This window comes from Pezoporus wallicus, unplaced genomic scaffold (genome assembly GCF_028554395.1).
Source record: "Pezoporus wallicus isolate ANWC-B61680 ecotype Strahan unplaced genomic scaffold, APGP_CSIRO_Pwel_v1 contig_360, whole genome shotgun sequence".
Lineage (NCBI taxonomy): Eukaryota > Metazoa > Chordata > Aves > Psittaciformes > Psittacidae > Pezoporus > Pezoporus wallicus.
This window is the reverse complement of record NW_026640059.1, coordinates 3967668-3995496: the sequence shown is the minus strand read 5'-3', so window position 1 is coordinate 3995496 and position 27829 is coordinate 3967668. Positions and strand designations below refer to the sequence as shown.

At 36.8% G+C, this 27829-nt stretch overlaps 2 protein-coding genes across 6 annotated transcripts in view; one reads left to right on the top strand and one right to left on the bottom strand.

Annotated features, from left to right (window-relative positions):
- The window catches only part of COL4A4 (collagen type IV alpha 4 chain), a 68115-nt gene extending 65932 nt beyond the window's left edge, over nt 1–2183 (top strand). For both annotated transcript variants that reach the window (XM_057417075.1, XM_057417073.1), the window contains 2 exons: nt 194–480; nt 1099–2183. In XM_057417075.1, coding sequence (XP_057273058.1) covers nt 194–480; nt 1099–1362 — 551 coding nt within the window. In that variant the 3' untranslated portion in view covers nt 1363–2183. The remainder of the gene's footprint in view (nt 1–193; nt 481–1098) is intronic.
- An 8439-nt stretch (nt 2184–10622) lies between these two features.
- RHBDD1 (rhomboid domain containing 1) overlaps nt 10623–27829 on the bottom strand; it is a 44426-nt gene continuing 27219 nt past the window's right edge. For 2 of the 4 annotated variants that reach the window (XM_057417139.1, XM_057417140.1), the window contains one exon: nt 10629–10749. In XM_057417139.1, the coding sequence (XP_057273122.1) occupies nt 10631–10749 (119 nt within the window). In that variant the 3' untranslated portion in view covers nt 10629–10630. Of the gene's footprint in view, nt 10750–23024; nt 23269–27829 lie in introns of those variants that run through there. The other 2 variants (XM_057417143.1, XM_057417142.1) reach the window with 2 other exon arrangements.

The following is a 27829-nucleotide window of genomic DNA, read 5'->3' as shown; positions in this document are numbered from 1 at the left end:
ATACTTAATGGTAAAAAAAAGTTTGTTTTCACTGTAACTGGCCATTTTGGTAAAGGTCTGGGGAAGTTTAAGATCTGTGAATTACAGAACTCCAGTTAAGGTACAGAGTTTTGCAGCAACATTGGCCAGGATACTATTCTCAACTTACCTAGAAAGAAGGGGAGTAATTTTCATCATTTGTTATTTTTTTCAGGTCTGGCAGGATCTTGTCTTCCTATGTTTAATACCATGCCATTTGCTTACTGTAATATCAACCAAGTTTGTTACTATGCCAGTCGAAACGACAAGTCTTACTGGTTGTCGAGTGCTGCTCCTTTACCAATGACACCACTCTCTGAAGAAGAAATACAGCCATATATAAGCAGATGTGCTGTATGTGAGGCCCCAGCCCAAGCAGTAGCAGTTCACAGCCAAGATCAGTCAATTCCTCCCTGCCCGCTGAACTGGAGGAGTCTTTGGATAGGATATTCCTTTTTGATGGTAAGAGCTTGGGCACATGATCACATATATAGGTATCTTTCATACATCTTTTGTGCTCTAAAGATTCAAAGATTTTCAGGTCTGGAAAGTAAACTATCCAATGGCTAGCAAACATTAAAGAAAAAAATTCATAAAAAGAAACAAGATGAGGGTTAGCTACAAATTGCAGAACCTGGCTATAGCTATATATACTAAAATCACAGCCTTAAACTACACACTTCTTAACATCACAAAGATTTTGCTTGCTTGTCTTTAATAAGTAACGGGATTTTCATGTGCTAAGACACACTTTTCAGAATTAGAGGTCCAGGTCTTTTGAGTGCCATCATCTAGTCACATTTCCAATAATTTAGGTAACAGCATTATTTAGAACCAACCGGGTTTTTCTTTAATTTGATAAGTACCAGAAAATATAAATAAGCTGGCTCTAGATTTATGAGATTAACTCATTACAGAACAAATTAAGACTTTTCTCCAGCAAAGGAAGCTTACTCCAAGTTAAGATCACCAAAACCAGTGCAGTTAAAAGCAAATAAAGTCAGGAAAAAAAAAGACAGATTAACATAATTTACCTATTTTTCGTGCACAGTTATCAAGTTCTTCCATTGTTCTTCCCAGCACACTGGATCTGGTGATCAGGGTGGTGGACAGTCCCTTATGTCACCTGGAAGTTGCCTAGAAGACTTCAGATCAGCACCATTCATTGAATGCCAGGGTCAGCGGGGAACATGCCAATTTTTTGCTAACGAATACAGTTTCTGGTTAACAACTGTGGTACCCGAATTGCAGTTTGCATCAGCTCCCCTATCAGGAACTCTTAAAGAAGGACAAGAGCAGAGGAAAAAAATCAGTAGATGCCAAGTATGCCTGAAACATGGCTAACAAGCAATATAAACCCAATTAAAACTAATTGAAAAGAAATAGTAGCACAGTGATAAAACAGGTGAACTTACCTGTGTGATGAATAGAAGAAGTGTTAGGTCAATTGTCTGAACTTGAAGCTACTATGTTTTGTCCATTTTTTGATTCTTTTTTTTTTTTTTTGGTAATACACCACCAAAAAAAGAACCATCACCTATAAGATACTTATGGAACCATAGCTCTGGAGATGCTTTTTATTTTATAAAGCTTTAATTATGAAAATGTTTATAAGCCAAAGCACTAATCACCATTTGAAAAAAAATTAAAAAACATTTATGCCTCCTTCATTCAGCTATAAACCCAGAACTGCTAAATGTGTATTTCAATCATGGTGAAACTACTGAAAACACAGATAAATGGAGAATTCATTATGTGCAGAAGGGCCACAAATGCTCCTTTTACTACTTAAATGAGCTGCATTTTAATAGAATGGAATAAAACTTTTCCCAGCACTTTCCAGTTTGTGTTCACTAAGAGAGGTGCCCCAGCAAAAGGATTTTCAAGAAAACTAAGATCCACATCCAAGGGCCCTAATTCAAAGCAAACTCCCTCTGAAGCCATCACAACTACAACAGGCTGATCAGCCAATTTAAAGTTGGATACACAAACTCAAAGAGCAGGAAAAACAGACATTCCAGTCTCAGGCACAGGAAAATAAAACAGTCAGAGGTAAGTCCATTCAAGTGTAAATACATTCAGATGGTGCTACTTCCTTCTGACAGGTTGAAGACAAGATGGAATAAGGAGTAAGACAAGTAAAACAAATAAGATAGATTTTTGAATTGGATTTGTGTTCACTTAACTTGAACAAGTACACGTCTTAAAGACATCTGAGAGAGTCAACAACACAAAGACCCAATAACTTAAATAAGACATTTCATGCCATTTTACCATCTTATTCTTTTATTTAAAAATATCATGCAAACCAGTCATGTTTTCCTACTATTTTGATGCAGAATTTTTGCACCTGTGCCAGTTCCATTTTACTTGGTTCTGTAAGTACGTATTGCATAGGAGATATATTTTTAAGCCACCGGTGACAGGTTAAATATTGAATAGGTGTGTAAATTCCCATTTTATGCTTAGCTCACTCTGTAAGGCATTTGTCAGAAATACTGTACTAATTCAAATGAAATTATAGATAAATTGCCTAATACAACCAGACCAAAGTATAAAGCAGCATATGCTCTCATTCTGCAATTATTTTTCCACTGACTATAAGCAGAAAAACAATTGGTAAATTATTCATAGGGAACCTAATTATTAAATTAGGTGTGAAAAGGAATAGCTGAAACTATTCATGAATAAAAACACTCCTAAAGGCAATGGCCTTATGCTAGTGCTTATAGTCCAAATTACCCTTACTATCGTGTTCAAGAGCTTCAGCTCTTGCATAGGCCCAGTAAAGAAGTAAATTTTATCTTAACCAGCAGGCAGGATATTAATAGCAACACAGAAAATTATGGTGGTGCACTTGGAGGTCACTTGAATTAGAGCCATTTGAGGTGAACTGCTCTGGAGTTAAATTCAGAACCTGTGATTTGCAATGTGGAGACTTGCTCACCCCTCACCCTAGCAAACCGAGGCATTCACGTGGCTAGGAAGCAGGGAAGATGCTTGGCTGACTCATGGCAAATCCTCAGGGCAGGGGATCAGAATCTTCTCTCTCCTTCAAATCCCTCCACGTCAGGACTTCTGGAAGATAACGAGTGGAGGAAACATACTGCACAGCCTGGGTCCTGGCCTGCTGCTAAGAAATGTGGCAATTTTAGCTTCATTTTCTGTTCTTCCTAAGACAAAAGATGCACAGGCCCAATACTGAAAAGATCTTTTGAAAATTTAATCTTTTGGTGTATACAGAACATGTGATACTAAAAGCAAAACTGACAACAGGTATCACTCATTTTATCACAATGGTGCTGCATTACAGAAATGGTGTTTTTAAAGCGTACTTTAAAATCATTTGTGTTTCCAGCGTTTCTGGATTTGAAGTCCATGATTCACATGCTAAAAACACCTGTCAGTATGAGCTAACAGAGAAGATGCGTAAACTCCAAACAGATAAAGCGTTTAGCTGGGCTTGTGAGCAAAACCAAACTTGCAACTTCCTACAACAGAAGCGCACCTGGCATGGGCCAGACCTGCTGCTCCCCCTGGTTGTCATGTGCCTTCGTATCGGCAACATCAGGTCACTGGTTGCTGCTGATTTGCTGTGAAGCACTGGCTCTGGTTGGCAGCCAAGCACCTACCCAGCTGCTTCTTCCACACCAAGCAGGACAGGAGAGGAAACAGGAGGAAAAGAAGCAAGAAAACTCATGGATCAAAAGACAGGGAAATCACCAAGTGCTGGTGTGGGCTAAAGAGACTCGACTCAGGGTATTTCATTTATTGCCAATTAGCATAAATATTTAATTACTGATTCAGGTTTTGGGAAACATGTTGCCAAACCTTATAAGACCTTTCCTCCCACTTTCTCAGGCTCAGCTTCACCCCAGGCTCCTCTCTGCCCCCTTGTTATTGGTACGGGTTCCTTCAGCTAGAGGTGGAGCAAAATGGCGGGGTGTGGGGTGGGAGGGGGTGTGGGGTGGGTGTGTGCCAGGCACAAAGGGGTTTCTCTGTGCTGCTCTTTCCTTCTCCTTTCCTGTGCTCTGACACTGGTCATCCATGGGCTGCAGTCCTTTTGAGGGAGTACCTGCTCTGGCACAGGTCCTCCAAGGGCCCCAGTCCCCTCAGGGATGTGCCTGCTCTGCCATGGAGTACCTACCTCCTCCAGACTTTGGATTCCTCAGATCAGAAAGCTGCTTAAAGACTCATTCCCAGAATTGCATTATTATGTGCAACAAGTTTAAGCAAAACCGAGGAATTCTTCCAAGGTAAACTCTTAACCAAACAGTTCTTTCCTACTTTGGCTGGTTCATAAGCACCAGAGAAAAACAAAGAAAAGTACAAAAGCAGACAAAACCAACAGAATTCTTCTAGTCCATACATGTTTTTGTCAGTGTTTAAAGTAAATTAGACAAACCTTTTATCCATCAACCCAAGTTGTTTACTTGTTTGAAAAAGATACCCCTAATGTCTTAAAGCACACTATTGAGGAAAACCTAAATTTGATCTGCATCAGGCCTTCTGCTCCTGGTACACAGCTGGAGATTGCCAGTCTGCAGTGGCTGGGCAGCTCTCTGGGACAGCATGCAAGAGCACATCATCAGCCCTCAGCTATTCATTAAGTTTTGTCATAATGCAGACTCGGGAAATACAATTCACCCCATTCACCTGGGGACTTTATTTATTGTTGCGTCACAGTGACCACTGCAAATAACACCACTTTCCATTGCCACCCCAGCCTGGTGCCTGGCCTTCTGAGGTCTCGCAAGCAATCCTTCAATAGCTTTTAATTTAATTCCATATGCCATATGTGAAGATTGCAAAGATGAGGGCTTCTGTTCTAATGCTTTCCATGCTTTGGAAACCTCTGAGCAAGAAAGACAAAAACCATTCAAGACCACAGGGAAGATCTGTAATTGGGAACAGTCATTTGCAAGAAGAAGGACTGCTCCAAAGCTGGAGCAGCAGTCGGGCAAGGACACAGCCCCTCTGCCTTCACCCTGCAATGATAAAAAGTTTCTGAAAACTCTGACAACTTTCCAGCAGGTGAAGCAGTTGCTTCATCAAGATGGAGATCTCTTTCGTGACTGGCTCTTGTTCCAGAATCCGCATTTTCCACCTACCAAACAACAAAAACAACCCTTGAAATCCTGCCCACCTTGACCAGCTGGGAAATGAGCCTAAAGGGGAAAAAACCAAAATGACCATCAGCATTCAAACAGATACTGCCCCATATTTATGTTCAACCTGTTTTCTAGTCACTTCATCCAGATGTTCCACAAGGTACTGGAAGTTCACCTAGAGATGATATTCCTCATTCTGGATTTCAGTTCTGTAGATACATGTAGCAGGGAAAAAGGAATGAATAATGTGTATTTTAATACAGTCGGAAGCCTCAGCTTCTGATATATTGTGCAGATTTATAAGACATTCTTTAACTTGCTGTGCGGGCAAGGAAAATTCAGGTTGACAGAAGTGGTCCACCCACCAATAGCTCTTAAATGATCCCTGTAAGTAATAGTTTGGTGAAGGACCTAAGGTAATGCAACATTCTGCACTAAGGCAATAACATTTACTGTTTTACCTGCTCAACTGCCCCGAAGAGAGAGATAATGTTTAACCTGCTCCAACGACTAAAGAAGGAAATTCCAGATTATCCCTAGCCTATTTGAAAAGTCCACTATCTACATGTTTAGAATTCCTTTCCTTGCATTCATTTTGCTGCGAATGAGGCCAATTCCTTCTTCTCAGTGGACAAGAGAGATGAACTTATCACTGTTCTCATGCAGCAGAAGACTGCTACCACATGGGTACTCCCATCTTCTCCTTTACTAATCCAATTGCTTTACCATTCTGAGCACATCATATAAACAAAATACCCAAGCCATATTACATTTGCATGGCAAACTACCTCCTAATTTTCACAGCTCCTGAAAGAACAAATGCGTATCAGCATTCATTACAAGACTTGGAACCTTTAGAAAACATGATATTCCTTTAGAAACAGTTCTACAATTGAAAGCTGAGAATTGTTAATATTTTCTTGCCCTCTGAAATCTGGTAACAAAGAAGAAATTACCAATTTATTTTTTTATACATAGTAAGCAATTAGAGGGTTACAATAAACACACAAAATGATTCTGCCCTCACGTCTGCACGCTCCTTCAGGAAGCCACAGCACAAAACCAGAAATGTGTTAGCCAGCTGTTCTGTTGAAGTGTGATTCAGTCGTTCACTGCTAAACAACAATTGTTACAATTCAGCAGTCACAGAATCAGACAGGAAAATGAACTGCAGCACCGGTTCCCGTCACATCACAACGACAGAAAAGGCAGCTGCACCTCACCTGGTTCTCCAGCTGCCGATTCAAATTCCACTCAGACTCGTCATGCAGGCTTCAGACACTGCACACCCATTAACTTCCATGGTCAGCAGGTTTAAAGGTTCAACAGCTCTTTCTGTATTTTAAGAGTATATCCACTTAGCATATATGGGTATCATAATGACAGACAGCAAGAGAAGTTACTTTTGTCCTGCAAGCATTTCCAATCATGCAATTACTACAGAGGAAAAAAGGCAAGTCATTTTGCCTTTATTTGATTAACTACCTTGGACCAACAATGCTCACAGCTGCTTTGTTCTTATCATCTGCAATTTAAGCTCCTTAATATATATCAGGTATACTCTCTTTCCTCTTTTGGAGCTATCAAAACTGGGACTTGCATCAGCTCAATCAAAATGGTCTCCTGGGAAGGTCTGTTTCAATAGAGAATTTCCTCCTCTACCCAGCCACATCATCATTCCACAGACCTTTATATACATCACTTATTTGATGAGCCAATACTTAAGCTCCGTTTTCCTTATCTGTATACTGTGGTATGGACAAGTTATATTTTAAAGGTCTTTTCCAACCTAGCCGATGCTGTGCATGTCAAGAGTTAAATTCTCCCTTTCACTTGCAACTAAAACAGAACTAAAAAAAAAACAAACAACAACAAAAAAAAGCCAAAAACCAAACAAAAAACCAACCAAAAACCACCACCCTCCAAAAAATACAACTTTTCTGAATTGGGGGTTCCCCTCACCCTTTATAACAATGGAGTTGAAGTGTTCTTAAGGCATATGTGAAAAACAATCTTAAAAAAATGGACCATGAAAATCCCAGGTTTCATTTGCACCAAGCAAGTAGAGAAACCTTGTTTGAGAGGCAGCCACCAAAAACAAAGCTTCAGACAGAAGTTCTCTAAGAGGAGGCTGGAATGGCAGAATCCATGTGCTCTTTCCCTTTATCCCTCTCCCTAGCACCAAGATGCCAATTTGAGGATGCACAACAGATTTGGCTCTCATTTTCTGCCTACACTCACCTAGCACAGGCTCTCCCACTGTGGTGCGAAACACGTGCAAATGCTGTTCTCAGTATTTTAAATGGCAGTTTATCCCCCTTAAGAGAAATGGTACTGCCAAGAAAAAAGAAAAACATACATACACAAGAATACACAATTTCCCCGTTCTTAGAGGGAAGAGGGAAGAGAATTTTAGGAGTTAAACACACTCTTCTTTCATCACATCTTAATCCTGGACTGCAAGAAACCCCTATTTATTAGCAGTGATATGATGGGTCATTCAACCATTACATTTCAAGAATGTGCCTGTTAACAAGTCTGCTGATTAGGATTAATTAAGGGGGTGGAATTCCTTACACAGTACCTGATCACAGAGTTTAGAGGAAGTACAGGAAAAATCACAAGAACCCACAGCTCCCGCAACAAAGGAATCAAACTTCAGATGCTGAAATATTTTATACAAAACTACTTTCCCTTAAATAACCCTTATTTTAAGGAGGGTTAGTCAGGCACTAAATGGCCTCAAAGAATACACAATGTGGAATACTCACCTTCATACACTGCCCTTAATTTTTGTCCCTGGGGATATGAAGTGCAGGAGAGCATATGTTAGGAGTTCATTTGCAACTTGCATCTACCATACATAGTGCTCTGAAACTAAACTGATGGGGTTTTTAATGGTAAAAATCCTACTAAGGAATCATAAAGTAGTCTGAGTAGGAAGGGACTTTCAAAGGTCTTCTAGTGCAACTCCCCTGCAACAAGCAGGAATCATTCTGTTCAGGAACTTCCCAAATACTCTAAGTACCAGAACTTACCCAATAATAATCCAATCCCAATACTTCCACAGTTCAAAAGAAGTAAAATTAGTCCCAACATAATCAATCTGCCCCCTCAGTATCACAAGTCTTCATTTCTAACAGTACTGAAGCAGCTCTGTCATTTAAAAGATACACCTTATTAATTACTATAATGAAAACCAAAGAGTTTTAAATGTAAAAAAATATTTATTTCAATTTTACATAGAAAAAAGTCAAACCAGCTGAACAATTATTCATACCAACAATTTTTGTGAATATTTAATGACAAGTATTTCTAGCCTCACTTTACAAAAACAAGTGCTATTAAAACTGTAATCAGTTTTTTTATTTTACTTGAATATGTTTTTTCAACTGACTAAGGGCTCATCCAGAAGTTTTAAATCATTAAAAATAACAGTTTAACAGACACAGTAAGTTACACTGAAACTTCTGACCACAGCATTAAAAGGTTAGTCTGAGGAACCAATGCTGCTTCCTCCTCATTTGCGTCGAATTATTACCCACTGAGAAAAATATGCAAACTCTATGGAGTTTTTTATTACTTATTTTTAGCAAAAGTTACCCTACTATAAAAGTATCTGCTGGTTTATTCTATGGCTATTGCATATATACAAAAACAACAACAAGCCCAAGAACAGAACAAAAATTAGCTGTCTTAGAATATGCCAGAAAGCACTTTGCATAGTATTAACAGTGTTCTTACACTACCTGAATGAGACACCCAAAGTCACACTACAGCCGTGTCTTTTGGCTCTCAGAATCTCGACCCACAGAGTTTGTTTAACAATATTGTGCTGCTTCTTGGCATAAAAATCCACAATACATACATAAAAAGAATGGTAAAAAGGAGAATGACACAGGAGAGAGAACCGCTTGTGTATTTTTAAATAAACAAACGCTTCCTCTACAGACATTAGTTACAAACAAGAAGGTGTACTCTTTAAATAAAGAGCATAGTAAAAAAACTTGGTTTCAGGATTTTTTCTTTATGAAAAATACAGCATTTATGTACATTCAAACTGTAACTCCATAAAGCACAGGTTGGTGATGGCATGTACCTGAAAAGAAACCATTATATTGCTCATCCTAAAGCTCTCAATCAGTGCTGATGAAGAAATTCCAACAGGTCTGCGCCAAAAGTGAGTAATCTAATTCTTGTGCAATCACACATCTTCAGGACTGAAAATAGTTATGGAGGAGTGTCCCTAATTCAGGAAGAATTTCCTTCTGAGAGTAAAATGACTGGGCAACAGCAATTTTTCACACTCATACTAGAACAGAAAGCCTTCCGGTTCATTAGTTAACATTACTGAGAAGGCAGATATGCCACATGCAGGACAGCCACTGTGACAAGCAGCAGTTGGGAGGGTCTGTCCAAAGAGACAGCTGAGCTCTCTGGTTTCCTATCAGCTACTCAAGAGTTGAATAAAGAGAGCCTTTTACAAAATGACAAATTCAAGGTAGCCTATTTAGACAACATTTCCAGAAGTCTTCAGACTCTTAGTGCTGCTATTGGACATAATGACATACATATAAAGAAATAAAATTTTTAAGGCTGCATGAACATAGACAAAATACAATCTCCAAGCCTTCTTAACTCAGGAAAATAGATGCTTTGAAAAAGTCTAAGCTACTAAATAAATATATTCTTTGCCTGGCATATACACTTCCCTTTCCATAAAACTCCTAAGAAATTATTTCAACTCTGTAAAGGGAAGCTTTTTTGGATTTAAAGCAAATATTTAGAAAGGCTTTATTTTACTTAAATATTAAAAATAATTAAGAAATTTAGGAAATCGTAAGTCGTTACAACCCTGTTTTATCAGGTACAGACCCCATATAAAATGGCACGTTTTGAGGAAGACTGCAACATTAAAGGTTGTATTAAATAATTCCTCAGGGTGAGGATAGTTGCAGCTAATTTTCACCCAGTCTGGAAAACTGATGAAAAGTTTAAGCATAAAATCACATAATCCAGCTGTTGTCAAAGCAATCTTTTTCAAGTGACACATGCCAATCCCAAAACCAGTTGGTCATCATAAACACAGAAAAGTTCATAAGGAAAAATTGCATAGTTTTAAAGTTATATAGAAAACTTGATGGTTTTTTGTCTGCTATGCATGAAGAAAAGGTGTTGTCTGAGAATACCAGCAGTCAAAAAGCCAAGGTTGAAGTTACACAAAAGAAGACAGCATGGTAAAACCACAGTTTTCTTGCAGATTTAAGGTGCATTATGATGGAGACGGACAAAGATCACATTTTGTTTCCTACCTCACACTTTTTATGCAAGCTCCAACTTTGAGCCTGAACTCACAAAACCCTCTGCAGTTTTGCAAACAGTAGTAAAAAGAAAAGGAAGATTACAAATGAATCTGCAGATTACAAATTAATCCACAATTTGGTAACTCTGAAGAGCACTTTGCAATTACATCAACACTTTGCAATTACATCATGCCAACTTCATCGTCTCTCAAACCTACGAAGCCTTTGCCTTCTTATTTCCTCTTCTGAATGCTGGTTAGGTGGAAACCAAAACCCATAGGGTCGCTGCTCATTATTATATGTTGCGCCACCAAAATCTACAAGACATAACGAAAAACAAACATGATGTTGTTCTGTAATATGAAAAAAAGGCAAATTTATTTGGAAGCACAAAGCATTGCAACACAAAAGAAAACAGGGAGTTGAATGTTTCCAGTTCCGATGGTTTCAGGGCAATCACAACTTCGAGCAACTGCTCTGAAAGACAGTGGAAAAAAAATACCCCAAACAAACAAAAAAAATCCAAACAAAAAACCAAGCCACCATCAAAATCCCCACCCCCACCCTTCAAAACAAAAAAACCCCAAACCAACAAACCACATCTAACAAGTATTAATCTGTTAGTTCACATTTTTCACAACCCTACTTCATACTGTAAACATGAAATTGTTGAACTAGCTAAATGGCCTCTGTATTTAATTTTCACAAAATAAGCTTTTGGTTTGGCTTTTAGTATTGGAGTCCAACATGTGCTGACCCATACCAGATGCACATACAACTCCCATCCTTAGTTGGCAGCAAGCAATTTCAGAAATAAACTACATGCGGCCCCTCAGTTAGAGGGAACTGTAGGCAAATTAAACTGAGAAGAAATAGCACACCAAGACCAACGTTCTCTTCCCTGGCACCCCAAGAGAAGACAAGAACAGGCTATTCCAGTAGCTCTCACAATTCACATTAAGTCACTGAGCAAAGAAACAATTAAGATTATGGTTACACATCTGCTCAACTAAAGGGCTCTGGGAAACACCATTGTGTCTGCCTTCTAAGCACAGATACACTGTTAAGGACAAGCAAATTAGCTTTAAAGGTAACACCTTCTCATTTAAATTAGCAAAGCAAATAGTAAGTCATGTACTATTATGTTTGTTTTGGAGATGAACTTCAAATACAGCTGTATCCTGTACCAGAAATCATGGCAAACACAGAAGGCCTGTTTACATGGCATTAAGTCAGGAAGTCGAAGTTAAGAAGTGACACTGTTAGTTTCCGATTCAATTACAAAGGCATTTTAGCTCGCAGAGTACTCACCAATAAATGTATGATTTGGTGAAAATATTTAGAATATGTTCATAGCAAGGTTTTTTTCTTTACCAAAAAGTCACTCTTGGAAAATGCTTCCAGAGAGAACTACAGATGCTGGAACTCTAACAGGCAGCACCGTTAACACGAACGTTTAGAAAATGGGATGCACTCATTTTTCAAATTCACATTAACATACAGGAAATGAACTTAATTTCTATCCCAGGATTTTATCTTCAGCTTCTCCCTGTGTCTCAGCTTGCTAGAGATAATTCTGAAAAACATTTAAGCTGCTACTTTGCCCTGAAAGCGCTATGTCATCATCTGACAAATGTTCGAAGTATTACAGAAAGCCAACATGGACTCGAAGTCCCAGAGCTCGTCATGGGTCACATTAATCACAATGCTTCTCAATTTTACGCTTTTTAAATGCAAGAGCAATCTCCTTGATTAAAAAATGAAAGTAATTGGTTAATATAGTCTGCAGCGTGAGCAGAATGGTTTCCTGAACGACAAAAAAATTAAGCTGAACTGAATATTCATTTACTACATTTGCCCTCATTTTACTTTCTTATCCATACAAGAAAGTTTGTTGGAAAAGAAAAAAAAACCAGTTTTTCTGTGTCCTACTGACCACAAGCTTAGAAAAAAACATAGGATTACAGTGCTGGGTTTTTTTAAAACTCAAAGATCATTAAGTTAGAAATTTAAAATACCCAGCAACTTCACATTGGAAGACTCAATGCAAGGTAGACATCAGACCCTTTCATAATAGGGCAGAAATGTCTAATTAAAAGGCCTGAGAAAGCACAATAAATCTTTTGAAGTCAACATTTATGAACTGCAGGTACAACCTGGAACACAAATGAAGGTATCTGCATGTATTTCCCTTATCATCTAAGAGTAAGTAAAGAAATTGTTAAATAACACTGAATTCATTACAACATTCTCAGTGATGTTTGTGTTGTCATGGCAAGAAAATTTATGACAAAAATCATTATGATTCTTAATTTTTTTTTTATTTGTATGTAATACCTGAGATGAATAAATGGAAAAGAGAATCAGCAAGCTAAGGGCTTTTCATAGTATTATTTATATATAATACCAATATTAATACAACATTAAAAAGTCTAATGTGTCTTTATATTGACTTTTACGGGTAGACTTTGAATACAATAATAGCAATAGCTGAAAGATAGAAATTTTGATACATGAAGTGTAATTTAATTATGACCCTGACTGCACAGAGGCTGCACCAAACAGGGTCAAAACTGTAGTGTAAAGCTGAAGTTATATTTATTGTTTTTTTTTAATCCTCATAATTAAGAAAATATTTGCATTTTTTTTAATTCTTTTCTGTAGTGACATTTTCAATCAAATATCAAGGTTTTCTCATGAAAACATTTCTTTTTCTATATAGCATAACTGGTTAGTTTTTATTTAAGAAATCAGATACCACTTCTACAGTTAAAACAAATACTTGCAGAGTCTCCATAAAATACGCTCAACGCTTCAAATATAAGATGTGCTTTAATAATCACTAGAAATAGAATCAGATGCTGTAAATAGACATAAAATGCTATTTTATGTTGAACCAAAAAAAAAAGACTGACAATGTATTTTGAAAAGCTTTACGTTCAAAAGACATTTTACCTCAAACAATAGTGAAGAATGAAGTTGTCTGAATATGAAGGCTTAAATACATGTTTTTTTTAATACATATGTATTTTTTAATTATCCTGTTACCCAAAATAGCCCCTTGACACTTTAATTACAATAAAAAGATTTATGAATTAGCACCTTTATCTAACCAATACCTGGGCTTCTGTGCAAGAAACATCAGCAAAAAAATTTCAAGACTAATGGAATTTAAGATTGTATTTGAAGTATTTCAAAAACCGCTGTAACACCAGATGACAGATCAAACCAAATAATATAGTACAAAAAAGTTAGAACACCACACTAACCCTTACATGGCATATTTTAAAATTAATTTTATTGTGAACTAGAACTGTGCTCTGTGAATAAAGAAGACCAAGACCCTCCACACCTTTCCTGTCACTCTGGCGGGTTTTGCGGGCTTTTTGTTACTGCAGCTTACAATTATAGGACTTTGGACCAAAACAAGATGTCTGTAATTGCCACTGGTTTAACTAAACCTGCATTAGTGCAACACAGATACAACTTTAATAACCATAAACTTTTTCATCCAAGTATTAAGTAAATATGCCCAAAATACTGCAGTTATACATTACAGCACATTACTCTGAACCTACAGTCCCCTACAGGCATAACGTATAATGCACTAAGCACTGGTTCAAAGTTTACTCAGTATATCAAAACCTTGAATTTCATTACTCACAGACACACAGTCTGAAATGGAGGTGACAACACTGATTGTCCTCACTTTTTAACATTTATTTTCCCCACTATCAAGAAGCAGCATCTCTCAGTTGAGAAAACTGAGAATGTTTTGCGCTTGGAAAAGCAGTCACACACAACTCATCAGCTTGGTCTGCCAGTGCATCTGCCTACCCTCACTTCCCAGTCTTCCTTCAACACTTCATCTACATCAAGATTTACATGGGGAGCTGCTTGTACAGTAACCATAACATCAATTTTGGACAGATGATTGCGAAACTGTTTATGCTGACCTCTGAGACCATTTTTACTAGGTAAAAAACACCAAAACAAACACAGATTTTCAGATTGTTATTCAAATTTGCACTCTTGGACTAAAACAACACAGAAAAAACAAAAATACTGAGCAGATGTCTTCTCAAGTCAAGGGATACTATTAACAAGGGGAATCTCTCAATAAACTAGAGTTTGTCATATTCTTTCTGTTCCAGTCAAGTTCCAAGTTTTGGATTTAAGTTACTGGCATGTTTAACACAGCCATTTAAAAAAATGCAAGAAAGGCAGAAAGAAAAATGTATCATTATATAAGACTATCAGCCATACCTTATAGGAGACTGGAGACTTTGGACCGAAAATTCTGCACCCATTAATTATCTTTCTGGTTCTTAAGAGAAACTTCTGGTTTATAACTTAAGTTCTATTACCTGCTTTATTTATTTTTTTAATAAACAGAGTTTCACACTTGAAGCACTGTTTTGAAAGATCTAAGCATCTTGTAGAGAAAAACAAAAAAGCTAGAGAGCATTACACACTGAGCTGCTTTAAGCAGTTCAGGGATGCTTGAGGAACAATACAAATAATACAATTTAGAACCCATGCAGATCTATTAGTTTTAGTAAAGGATGCTCAAGATGACAGCTACAACTCTGCCACCTTTCTCTCCTCCTTCAAGAAATGAAACAAAAGGACACAATATTAAATTCACACATTTAATTATGTGCATAAGTCTCCATCAGCAAGCAAGAAAGTGATTAAATAATGACATCTTGGAGCCTTACACCATATCTTGGCAGGGAGGCAGCCAGCAGTGGGTGGGTGCTCCTGCCAGGTCTAGAGACATCGTTGGCTCACCCAGCAGCTGGCACTGGAGCTGCACAGGCCACCATGGAAATAAGGACAATCTCCAGCCTACAAAGTATTCTGCACTGTAAGCAGAAATAGGGTTATTTAGAAACAGATGGGCTCTAGAGAAACTGCTGCACTGAAAATTATGGAGTTGTTTATTGTCTGGATAGTTTGAAACCTAGGGATTATTTGCCAGCATCTAGCAGTTTCTCTGTCACACTGGGTTCTATCAAGAGGAAAGCAAAGTGAAACCCACTGGAACACAGATACCTTTTTCCTTCACTAAACCAGTCCCGAATTCAGAACTTGCTATACTGTATACAGTGCTTTGCAGCAGAACGTCTGTCCCAACAAGAACAGCTGCATAACCAACATCTTAACCCTGAAGACAAACAACTAATACAGCTATCTTCTATGCAAGAATCCTCTAAGTTTTGCCTTTTTATCAAAAAAATTTGTCTACTATTTTTCTCATTTTAGGCACCTGCAGCACCACACTATAACACCTGGACACACACAGTACATTCTTTGAGGCTTTTCACTGTAACAGTGATAAGCTCATAGCCCCCTGCACCAGATCAGCACTTCAAATACTGAAATGCAGTCAACCTGATGCATGATCTAGAAGAGCAGACAGGAGGAGGTGAAAAAAACCCTAACATTGCTAGCAACAACATCACTTAGAATATTTTGGTTGAAATGGCAAGCCTCCAAATGTAAAGGGAAGTATTAGTTTTTCTTATCAGTAGATAATAGGAAAAGAAAACCCAAGCCCCAGAATTGAAGACAACTTCTGTGCCACGAAGACAGCACTCAGGTAAAGGGGCATATTTGACAGCACTGGAATTAGAAGTTCTAGCTACACGAATCTAAAATATAATTCAGAACTTCTCTTGAACACAAAATGTGAACCTCCATCCAAACTCACTGCAAATGCAAACAGACCACTGCACAAAGCAGCACACAGATTTCACAGAAACACCAGAGAGACTGAACTGTCTGTGGCACAGCAAGCCTTGCTTGACAGCAAAGCAAAACTTATTGAGCCAGATGGTAGTGCAAATGAGCCATCCATTTAGTCTTCACCTATACACTGCCCTCTAATCATCAATATCAGACGTAAGGCCAATTTGAAACATGCCATCCTGTCAGTGTAACAATACCATAGAATGTCTGTGAAGTGTGTGGTTTTTGCTCCCCTGCCTGAAATTCAACATAAGAAAGAAAAAAAATCATACCTTACAGGGTGAGACACGCAGACAAAGCCTCCACATGGGTTTTAAGTTCTGCTTGTAGTACAAGCCACAGAAGTGTAACATCAAACACACTCACTTGATTTTTCCTCCTCTCTGAAATAATGGCCTTAGTTTTACATTAGATAATAAGGTTTGCACAACAGTTTCTGTAAGCTTCAGGAATAATCTATCAAGCTATCAAACTGTGAAAGTCTGACCAGCAGAACGTGCAATTAGGTGCTTGATAAATACTGATGCTGCTAGATAAATGAATGTAAGTGTAGGAAATACGTAGAGATGGTATGACAAAGCAGGGTGCCTGTATTTCTTTTGCATGCTGACTTTAGTTGTGTTAAAGAACCTAGAATATTTCAGTTGACTAGCTTACAGTTTTCAGCATCATTATCCTCCTGATACTAGTCAACATGTTACCCATACAAACACCAAACTACACAAACACTTGAATACCCATGCAAAGGACAAACTTCTCATTTCCAAAACCCTCTTACTTTTGTTGAAAATAATCATATAAATAACAGTTGTGGGGGATAAGTACAGACAAATGGTAATCTCTTTTTAACCGAGTACCATATAGCCAACTAAAAAGCAGAGAGCTCTGATCTAACAGAAAAGACTTGTCTGTTCCAAGAAGAGAGCCCTTAACAGATGCCTCAGATATAATAATTTAATGTACAAGTGTACACACAGATAATAGTGGCTTGATTTTCCCGGCCTTTGAAAGGTGTGAATGACAGGAAGCCTAGCCTTAGCACAGCCAAGGTTCAGGAAAGATATGGACCTATTGGAGAGGGTCCAGAGGAGGGCCACAGAAATGGATCAGAGGGTGGGAGCACCCCTCCTATGAGGAAAGGCTGAGAGAGTTGGGTTTGTTCAACCTGGAGAAGACTCTGGGGACGCCTTATTGCAGCCTTTCAGTACTTAGAAGAGGCCTATAAGAAAGATGGGAAAAGACTTTTCAGCAGGGTCTGCTGTGATAGGATGAACAGTGATGATTTTAATATAAAAGAGGGAAGAGTCAGGCTGGACATGAAGATTTTTTCACAGTGAGGGTGCTAAACACTGGCACAGGTTGCCCAGGGAGGTGGTAGATGCATCATCCCTGGAGATATTCAAGGCCAGGCTGGATGTGATTTTGGGCAACTTGATCTAGTTGAAGATATCCCTGCTCATTACAGGAGGGTTGGACAAGACCTTTGAAGGTCCCTTACAACCCAAATCATTCTATGATTTATATCTAAGTATTATAATTCACAGCAAGCTCACTGTAGGATTTCCTTTTCTTTTTCTGCTAATTGTGTTTTCTGCAGCCAGCAAAATGCTCAAAGACTGTTAGTTTGGGTACTTGCAAATGGGACAGTTAGGATCATCTCATGTAGATGGTACCATTTTACCCAGCTCAATAGCTTCACTGCATCTTCTGTATTATCATGTCTGATTATATAACAGTGTCAGCATCTGTACCTATGTTGCTGTCAAAGAAGTAAGAAATACTATTCATTAGCCTAAGAGGTCACAGACCTGACAACCTTTTCCAATCTTTTTTCTAGGAACTGTTTCAAGTCTCAAGATAGATCACCAAAGCGAGGATGGCTGTTCAGCCCCTTCAAACCTTTCTTCTAGTAAATACAGACAGTATAAACCATCTGTGTCTCCACCCTTAGGTAACTTTCCTCTGGCTCACAAAGATAAGGCTACTTTTTTTTCCTCCTGAAATGAAGAGAATGGAAATATGAAAAAATGTGTGGGAAGATGAATACATATGGAACCCTTCAGTACAGACCTCTCAAGAAAAAAAAACCTGTTTATGTCCTTTGGGGGTCCCAGAATGGCATTCCTCAGGAAACAGGTTAACATGGTTAAAATAGGTAAGATTTATATTATTTATCAATCCTATTTAGCACTGGTGGTTTGAAAATACTTAATCGCGTCATACCAACTTAGAACACTTGCTTGGCTTTCATTTATACCAGTTTTATGTAATGCATTTCTTCTATAAATAGTATGCCCTGCTAGCTCATATAATGGCAGGATATAATTAAAGTTCACAAACTACTCTTCAGCATGCTACAGATTACATACTATGTATCACATTTCCATATCTGTGGTATACACCTGATTTACCTTACTTTTTAATAAAAAATACCAATATTTAGGGTTCTATTTAAGAACACTTAAGGCATTCTCTCAGTTTTTATAAGCATCTAAACATGTATTTTTAATGCATAATCAGATAGTTTTGATGCATATAGAATTGGAAGTAGTAAACTGGAGGGCACAGAGAACCTAGAGTCAAATGCACAGTGTGCTGTCTTAAGGTGAGATTAAGCAGCTACCTTCTGATTTATTGAGCTGTACAGAGATTCCTAAGGAAAGGAAGAACATATGCAACATCATCTTTCCTCCTCTCCTACTTCAGAAGGACTAGGAGGCTTCCAGAAAGAGTTGAAGCAAACAAAACACCGTTTTATGTTGTACTAGAAGCCAGACAGGAGCTACAACTGGAAAAAAAAAAACTATAAAATAGAAAATCTTTGAGTCTCTCATCTTTCTCTCTGCAAAATACAGACATGCTATACAGCCTGAAAGATTTTGTTTGCTTTTAGCACAGATACAAGTAGATTGTTAGATAAGCAAGTGAGATCAACCTTGAACAGAGAGTCTCTCTCCCTTGTTTTTAAAAGAGGATTATTTTAATCATACCTCAAAATCTCACCTTTGTGGTACCAATATCAACAAAATAAGACTCTTGTTAAAGTAACAGAAGTTGTTAAAACACATTGGTAACATTTTTAAACACTATCAGTAACTGCCTCAGAATAAGCCACAAGTTAACTGCACACTCAGATCATGCATTCGAAACAAATAATCACCACTACAACGCAGAAATAAGAGGATATAGACCACTGCTGGACTTGATGCCCCCAGAAAAGGGCTAAGGAAATTAGTTTTATAGCTACCTCCAACTACCATTTAGCTGGATGCTAAAAATACTACAGGAGAGATGATGTAATATAATTTCACTGCATTTCCCAATTATCCAGCTCTTAGTTCCCCTATACAGGCTAAACTCACTATTAAACTTAAAATGGTTGATACATAAAACCTAATATAGCTTTCATTCCCAAGTATTTAAAAGCATTTGCTAAGCAACTCAAAAAAAAAAAAACCACAAAAAACCACAAAAAACCCTTGACCTACATAGACTACGTAACCTATCTTTAGGCTAAGAAATATCTATTCCTCATCATAGTAAGAAAGCTAAGAATAACTTCAGTTACAAGAAGAAATTCAGGTAGGCTGTGTATTTATCATAATCTAGAAGTCTTTTGTTCAGCTGCAAATAGCAAGGTATCTTTTTCCTTGTTTCTTCAATTTACGTTCATCTATTTCAAACATCTGCAGTACATCCTTCACCGAAAAATCTGGAATTGGAGGCCTCATGTTATTCCATACTCTTTATGCAGTTTCTTTCCTTGGTTGATTTGTTAGTGCATATTCACTAGTGTTTAGAAGTGTTTTCCAATTCCAACCCACAAATGATATTTAGACACTTGCTACTTGATAAAATTACTTATTTTGCTATTCACATAACCTGTATTTTCTTCTCTGAAACAGTTTTTACAGTAAGCTGCATAGACAAAGTAAAGAATACTGGCAAAAATACAGTGAAGTAAAGCACTAAAATGAGGTCTAAAACAGGGAGTACAGCAAGAACAAAACAGGATAATCAGTTACACAAAATAGAACTGAAAAGGCTGAAAGCTTCTCTGGCAAAAAGAATGCAAATTAAATCTCATTACCCCTACAGAGCTGCTTAGAACTTTGAAGTTATGCACAACTTATGTCCTTACTAGTGTACTTATAATCTATTAAAAAAAACTGAACTAAAATAACAAGAATTGAACAGTATGTGCTAATGGGTCTCAGTAGCCCTAAAAATCCCAAATACCATCAGGATCAGAAATAATTCTGGCAAATTATTTAATTACAAACAGCAAGTTCTCTAGTAAATAAAGGCACATGGGCTCTGTTTTTCTGTTTAAAACTGTTATTAAATGTATCCTGAAACTTAACTGTATTTTTTCAACAAAATTCTTATCTTCATCCAAAAATTGCTTCACATGAAGTTTAAAAAAAGTACTAAATAAATGTGATATCCATTCTTTAAAGCATTATCAGCCACAGCAATGTGTCAAAAATTGACTAAATGAAAAGGGTCATATCTGACTGTTCTTAAGCTTGCTAAATCTAACCAACTGCATTAGTAAAACTTCTTGAGATAATGAAAGTAAGACTTCTTGATCAGAGCTGGCTCATGTCTAACCAGCTTTCAGGGCATGTTGAGCTTGCTTGCAATGTCTACAACACTGCACAGGCATATCAGATTAAATATGAAGGAAAATTTTCCAGTGTATTTCTTTTGAGCATAATCCTAAATCCTACTGCTGCAATCTGACAGCAACAGGGAATCTATGTAATGCTTAAAATTATTGGATTTATTTTAAAATGCCAGCTAGAGACTCCGAATAGAAAACAAAGGATGGAAGAGAAGCAAACCAGAACACAGGTTTCAGAACACAAGGATGCAAGCATTATTTTGGACAACAAGATATAATATGAAAATGTTATTTTTATATATATATTGTCTTATTGAAGCTACTAGAAATTACTGATTTATTCAGTTTGACATTCAGAAAAAGGTTCAGAATGTAATTTTTAAGAGATTCCCAATAAATAAAGTGTCTGTAGACTAAATCCAATGATAAAACAAGAGTTAAAATAGTAAATAATGAGCAAATCTAAGGTTATAAATGTTCACTGACCTTAATTTACCTCTAAAAGCATCCCCAGACCAAGTTTGTTAAAAATATCACTTTTTTGGGAAAAAACACAAACAGACAAAAAAACAAACCAAAACAAAAAAGAACAAAAACAGACAAACCAAACAAACAAAAAAAACAAACAAAAACCACAAAACCACACAAAACCAAACCCTCCCCACCTTCCCCCGCCACACAAAAAACACAAAACCAAAACCACCACAGATTTTCCGTTACTGCATTTCTGCGTGCCTAACAAAGATGCACAAAGAAAACCTCAAACAATATCCATTTCCCAATGCCAAGACTAAAACCCAGATGGATGAACAGAAACACCAATGCAGACTGGAGTCACTCCACAGCAACTCCCACTTTCTCCAGGGTGGAAGACAGTGCTTTTATGCAGCACACACAGAGCTTCTTCTAATTATACCCACAGCTGTATAAGTAGAACTGCCTGTTCTCCAGGAAGGTGACCCTCCAAACCCTCTGTGAAAGGAACATTTGTTTCTTTAAGGAAAAAGTTCAAGTTACTGAGGGGTATTAAAAAAAAAAAACAACAAAAAAAACCACACCAAAAACAACACAGAAAAGAAATAAAATAGTAAAAGTCCAGAGGCCACTGAAGCCAGTGGAGAGACTCCCATTAGTATCACTGAGTCCTGGGTAAAAACTACAAGAACTGCCTCTACCTCCACTTGCAAACCATGCTTTTATAATAGATGTAGTATGAATGTAAGAAGAACACCTCAAGCTACAGTCAAAGATTTAACTATTTATTTAAAAACATATTTTCTTCCTATTTTAATTGTCTTTAGCAGTTGAAACTTCGGCAAGAAGGAAACCATCCAAAAGACAGCTGCATTGTCAGTCCTTTCAGAAGCATTTACCTAGGAAGTCACAGGGAGAAAAAAGAGAAACCAGCATTCTGTACACATTTTAGCTGAATAATTTTCTTATGTCAGTACTATAAACCTTTTTATTGCAAATAAAATCATTAATTAATTCTCCTCTCAAAATCTTCTGTAGCAATAATCGGAACCCAAGAACAGTTATGACAATGTCAGCTTGTTGCCAAAGACCAAAGGAAGTTAACTCTTCAGGCAGTGATTCCAAAAATACCCAATACGCTACCAAGAATTTGATAGCAAGAATGAAAGATGTGCTGCACTGCAAAAGAAAGCCAGCATGTCCAGATTGCTAAATACTGAACACAGCAATCTTAGCATAGTGCTATAATCCAGGGCAAATCAGAAGCAAATATCAGGACAAAACACAAGCAAAACAGCCTTGAAAAGCCTGCTGGTTTAGGGTGTCAAACTGAATCTGAAATTATGTTCTAAGCTATTCTCCATGTACTAGTGTCACAATGCTTCAATATTTTCTATTTTCGTAATTTTTCACTTTAATCGTAACTTCAAACACGTTATCACTCGCATGAAATGTTGCCCTACTTTTAAATATTGTCTTTTTATCCCTCTAACAAACAACTCGGGAATGCTGCAGCCATGGAAGCCCAAATCCTTAGGCATTATTCTATACTGCAACAGACAGGCCTTCTTCAGAAGAAATGGGGAACACAGCCTCATTCATTTGCATAACCAACTTTTAAGTACATTGGACCATAACCCAGTTTCTGTTAATACTATTTTAAGAGAACATAGCTCTTTCAATTTACCAAAAAACTGCTGAACTTGTTCCCTTCTGTATGTAGTGGTGGTTCAAAGGCAGGAGGAAAACAACACACAGGAAAGTAGAAAAGGCAAATAAAAAAAAACCAAACTACTGAGGTCCACATTAGCAGTTTGCACATTTTCTAGTGTTGATTCATCCATCAAAGGCATTCTTACATTCGTACATTCTCCCCCAGACATTGGAAGGAATGCTCTCCACACACTGCTCCTGAAAGGAAATCACGCCTCTCCTAGAAGGATGCCAAATGGTCTGTATGGATTCACATGTAACAATAATCCTAAAGACAGAAGAAATGAAGAAAAAAGTGTAGCATTCAGGACAAGAGGAAGACAGTGAAAATAAAAGGAGAAACTGATTTCCTCAGTTCTAATTCTTTAGAAGCCTGTACACAATACAAAACTTTTGAATACGCTATGAACATTGAACAAAACTGTATCAAGTACCCCTGTGTCTCTTCCCAAACCAAGTACAATTGGTCCTAAACAGTATTATCTGCACTTTAGTATCTGAGCCAAACTAGTACTGCTTGAAAACTAAACACTCCCCAAGCTCCTCACTAAAATATACAAAATTTAAGACATAAGTGAATCCTACATCTACTATTTTTATGAAGAGACAGACAGAAGTATATTGCTATACATTCATTAACCATTTATAATAGAACTCACGCTATCCTTGTTGCCAGTGGTTTGGTACTTACACTTAAGCATTTGTTGAAAAATTTTCTGATTTAATATTCTGGAAATTTGCCTGAAGAAAGTGCTCGTGATCAGGACCACAGAGCACAGCTGCGAATTTAGAAAGATATTTAGAGCAAGAGTTCTACTCAGGGGTGAAAGCATTTTTCCAAGAAGCCTTAAGAATCAGATGCAAGTTCTACCATATGACTTTATGAAATGTATTTTAATCTGACATCATGCACTGCATATTTGAGCATATAATCTATTTTAAGACACTTCTACAGAAAACCATTATAATCAAATGCAATGACTGGCATTCCTACAATTGCAGGAAGGAAAAACAATACAGAATGGAAAAAGAAATTAATTATACAGCATTTCTCTGTAGTCTTATCCCATAAGTTTCATTTTTATTACAACCTTCCATGGATTTGGCAGATTTCATAGACTACTAATTAAAAGTCCAGTCTCAGCAGAAGATAACATAAGTGGGAACCTTCAAAATTTCAAAGGATAAGCCAGATGCCTAGGTATTTCCTAACTACAAATGTACCTATGACTAGTCCATCCTTGGCCATCTAAAAAACTATGAGTGGATGGGGTTTTATTTTGTTTTGTTTTAAATTACAAGTAGGGAAATGCATTTATAGACCGTCTCATAAAATATAAGAGAAATAACTATATACGTATACTTACCGGTATTTCTCTTTAATCACAAACTATAAAGACTACCATCTACACATTAAGAAAAAAACTTAGTCTCAAGAAAAAGAGGAAAATTCCTTTGTGCAGACATGATCCTGCATGGAATTCTTAACATTATTGAGACTGAAAGACAGACACACGTTCCAATCTGAAGAAATTCCAACACCCACCATAAGAAAAATCCAAATCCACATCCTACACTAATGAAGATATTTTTTCTGAGTAGAATAGCAAGTAAACAACAGATAAGAGATACTGTATACTCTCTATACTGGGGTTACTTTAAGGATGGCTGCTAATACTAGCAAAAAAAAAGATATAAACTAACCCCCCAAAAATATACTAAGCAAATATTACACCCATATATTTTAACTTCACAGGAAAATCGTATCTTAAATATCAAATCCAAAATTATTTTCCTGACTTAAAGGGGAGAATTATTGTAATTTGTAACCAACACAGAAATAAGAGACTAAGAATGCTAAGAATAAAAATGCCGTTTAAAAGATTCTTGTTTGAATATCTGAATATCTTTGAATGTCTAAAATTGGGAGTGGAAAGCATATAAACAAGTTAGTTTTCCTAAATGGACCTAAATCATTATGACAGTTTGAAAGTATTAAAACTAATGCCTACATAAATCTCAAACATACCTAGAAATTTTTTTGTTGCATTAGATGCTATTGTTTTCCAGATAGAGCACAAAAATAGAACTGCAGTTCAAGAATGCCTGAATGTAGAATAAACAGATATGCAGTGCCCTTATAGCAGGTTTAGATAACCCATATATGAGATTATACAAGAACAACTACTGATCTTTGATGCATGTCTTAATACATATTAGTTTTCAGTTGTGAACAACTGAAACCAGGGAATTCTGTACTATGCCAGGGATTGTTTTAACAGCTTAGCAGGACACTAACACAACTTGTAGGAATGGATCAACATTCTAAACCCATAATGGTGCATTTTTGTGGCCTATAAACTGTAATAAATGCATTTGTCCAACAAAGGAGTGGGTGGGGGAATTAAGTCAAAATTACAATGGTACTTTTTGTCCAAACTACAAGGCAACTGTGATGGTTTAAATGTCATGGTTGGGTAAAAAAGGAAAGTAGTATTAAAAACAAAACAGCGTCCTAAATTTTGATTGTGGTACCTGATTTTTACATCCATTTATTTTTCTATAATTTTATGTATTTTTTATTCATGTTAAATACCTGTTTCATCATCCATGTAATAGCAAGCAACTGTGAATGGCATGCTTTAGGGAAGAATGTTTCACTTTCAAAGGACAGTGCTCATACAAACTGATTACTTCTGAAACTAACCAACAGGGAAGAATATCCTAGTACAGTAAATTTCATCTCATCCTTTGTGCCACTAAACCAGGTATGATCAATTACATGCTCTGTACTGCTCTCTTTGTGAAATAAGCACCTGCCTATAGGCAAGATTAACCTTTAAGCAGCTTGCTTAAGGAAATATTTTAAGAGTACAGCTCTAAAGTCTTACCCAAACTAAAGTGCTCCAGCAGGTAGGAAAGGTGCAAAATCAAAGCACTCCTGTGCAATCACTGATAACATCTCTATATATTTGACCACAAACTATATTCGAAGAAATATACAATGATACATTTTCCTGCTTCACTTACCTGAGGCTTAAAAACTCTTACTACTGAAAACAGACACTACTATAATGTTATGAAAAGCTGGTGTCACAAACTGAAGGTAAAAATGGGACTTGGTATGTCACAGTTATTTATCAGTGAGATATACTTAGAGATGCTATTTAAATTCTATCTCATGTTTCATCAAAGGGCATTTGCCAAGTGAGTATGTACTGCCTCTTAGAGTCAAAAATTCATCTTTGTCCAAAAACAACAAGCAGACAAAAATTACTTACCTGTAGTAATGCTGATTATGTAAGGTTCCAAATGAAAGCTGCAGTAGTTCCACACTAATATGCAAAAGCCTTTAAAGTGTATGCTATGTAATTATTTGTCATTGCTATTTGTATTTTGTTTCCTTGATAGTTTCAAAAATACCACAAGCATGGCTTATTCTTGCAGATAACACTTCAAAACTCTTAATATTACAAGCTTTGAAAAACTTTTCTCTTTTTTAAAAATTATATAAAATGTTTTGTACAAAAGTACAGTAAAATAAAAAGCACCCCTTACAATAAAGCCCATTTTAGACACACTCCTTCCCAAAATCACACAGGATAACGTGTCAATACGACTTTACTTATTTTTAACTATTCCTAAGAGCATGGACAGTAACTCATTTTCTGTTGACAAACGGGATGGATTCAGTGCTGCCCGACTGGTTTATTTGAAAGCTAAGATTCTCACTAGCTTCTTAAGTAGACTTTGACTGAAACGCCAACTGCTCAGATTGCAACCTTTTCTAGAACAAATAAACTGCAGTAATAATCTTGCTGTAGGAATCTTTTTTTATGTTTCTAGCTTCACAGTGTTGACGGACAGGTAGAAAGAACTACGTTTAAAGAACAAAGGTGAACACAAAAAAAATAAGATAAAGGAAAAAAATCACTTCCTCTCTCTCCCCCCCCCCCCAAAAAAAGTCTGTACTTCTGCCTCCCAGGTTACTCTTACAATAGATGTGAACTTCATAAAGCAAAAAGCTATATTTACTTTAAAAAAATAAAATTTCTCAAGCTGGAAAAGCCTTTTCCTATTCACAATCTTAGTGCTGACTTTTTAAAACCATCTTCCAGATAATAAGACATTATTTGTAATAAAAAATAAGATCACAGAAGGTGTGATAGTAAAAGCGATGATTTGTCGAGATACTCATTTCATATTTTCTCTGGTATTTTCTGACAGCCATAACAGTGGTGTACATTAAGTTTCTGAGTGGACATTTATGAATGGTGCTCCACATTTTAAGGGTTGTTGTTACAAGTAGAGGCTTCTGTATCTTTTTCCAAATCATCCAATACTTCCTTGCACCCAGAAAGATAGAATATCAAGATTATGAAAGAGGAGGATGACACTGATGAAATATTGTCAAGGTTATTACTATTATTAAGATGTTACAGCTTCACCAAGTTTAAAAATCTGGATTTCTTACGTTAAGGAGCACATAAAGCCTTTGGCTCAATTTCCAGAATCCATATTGACACACAACAGATTAAAGAGGATGCAATGTTTGATACGAAAAACTATCTCAATTCTACACAGCATATAGTATGTTCATTTCTGTCCTTTATCACTTCAACACAAAAAATTTGCATAACTGTGTGATGTACATTTTGCACAAGACAATTTTAATAATGCGCCACCAGTCCTATTAAACGAGATATTTTCCTCAAGTCTTGAAGTTTTCAGAAACTGAAAAACAAATTCTACAAAGCATTTGTTCCCTTTGCATTGTAAGTGCACTTGCATTATGAAAAGATAAAATATATCCTAATGAATGTATTTTA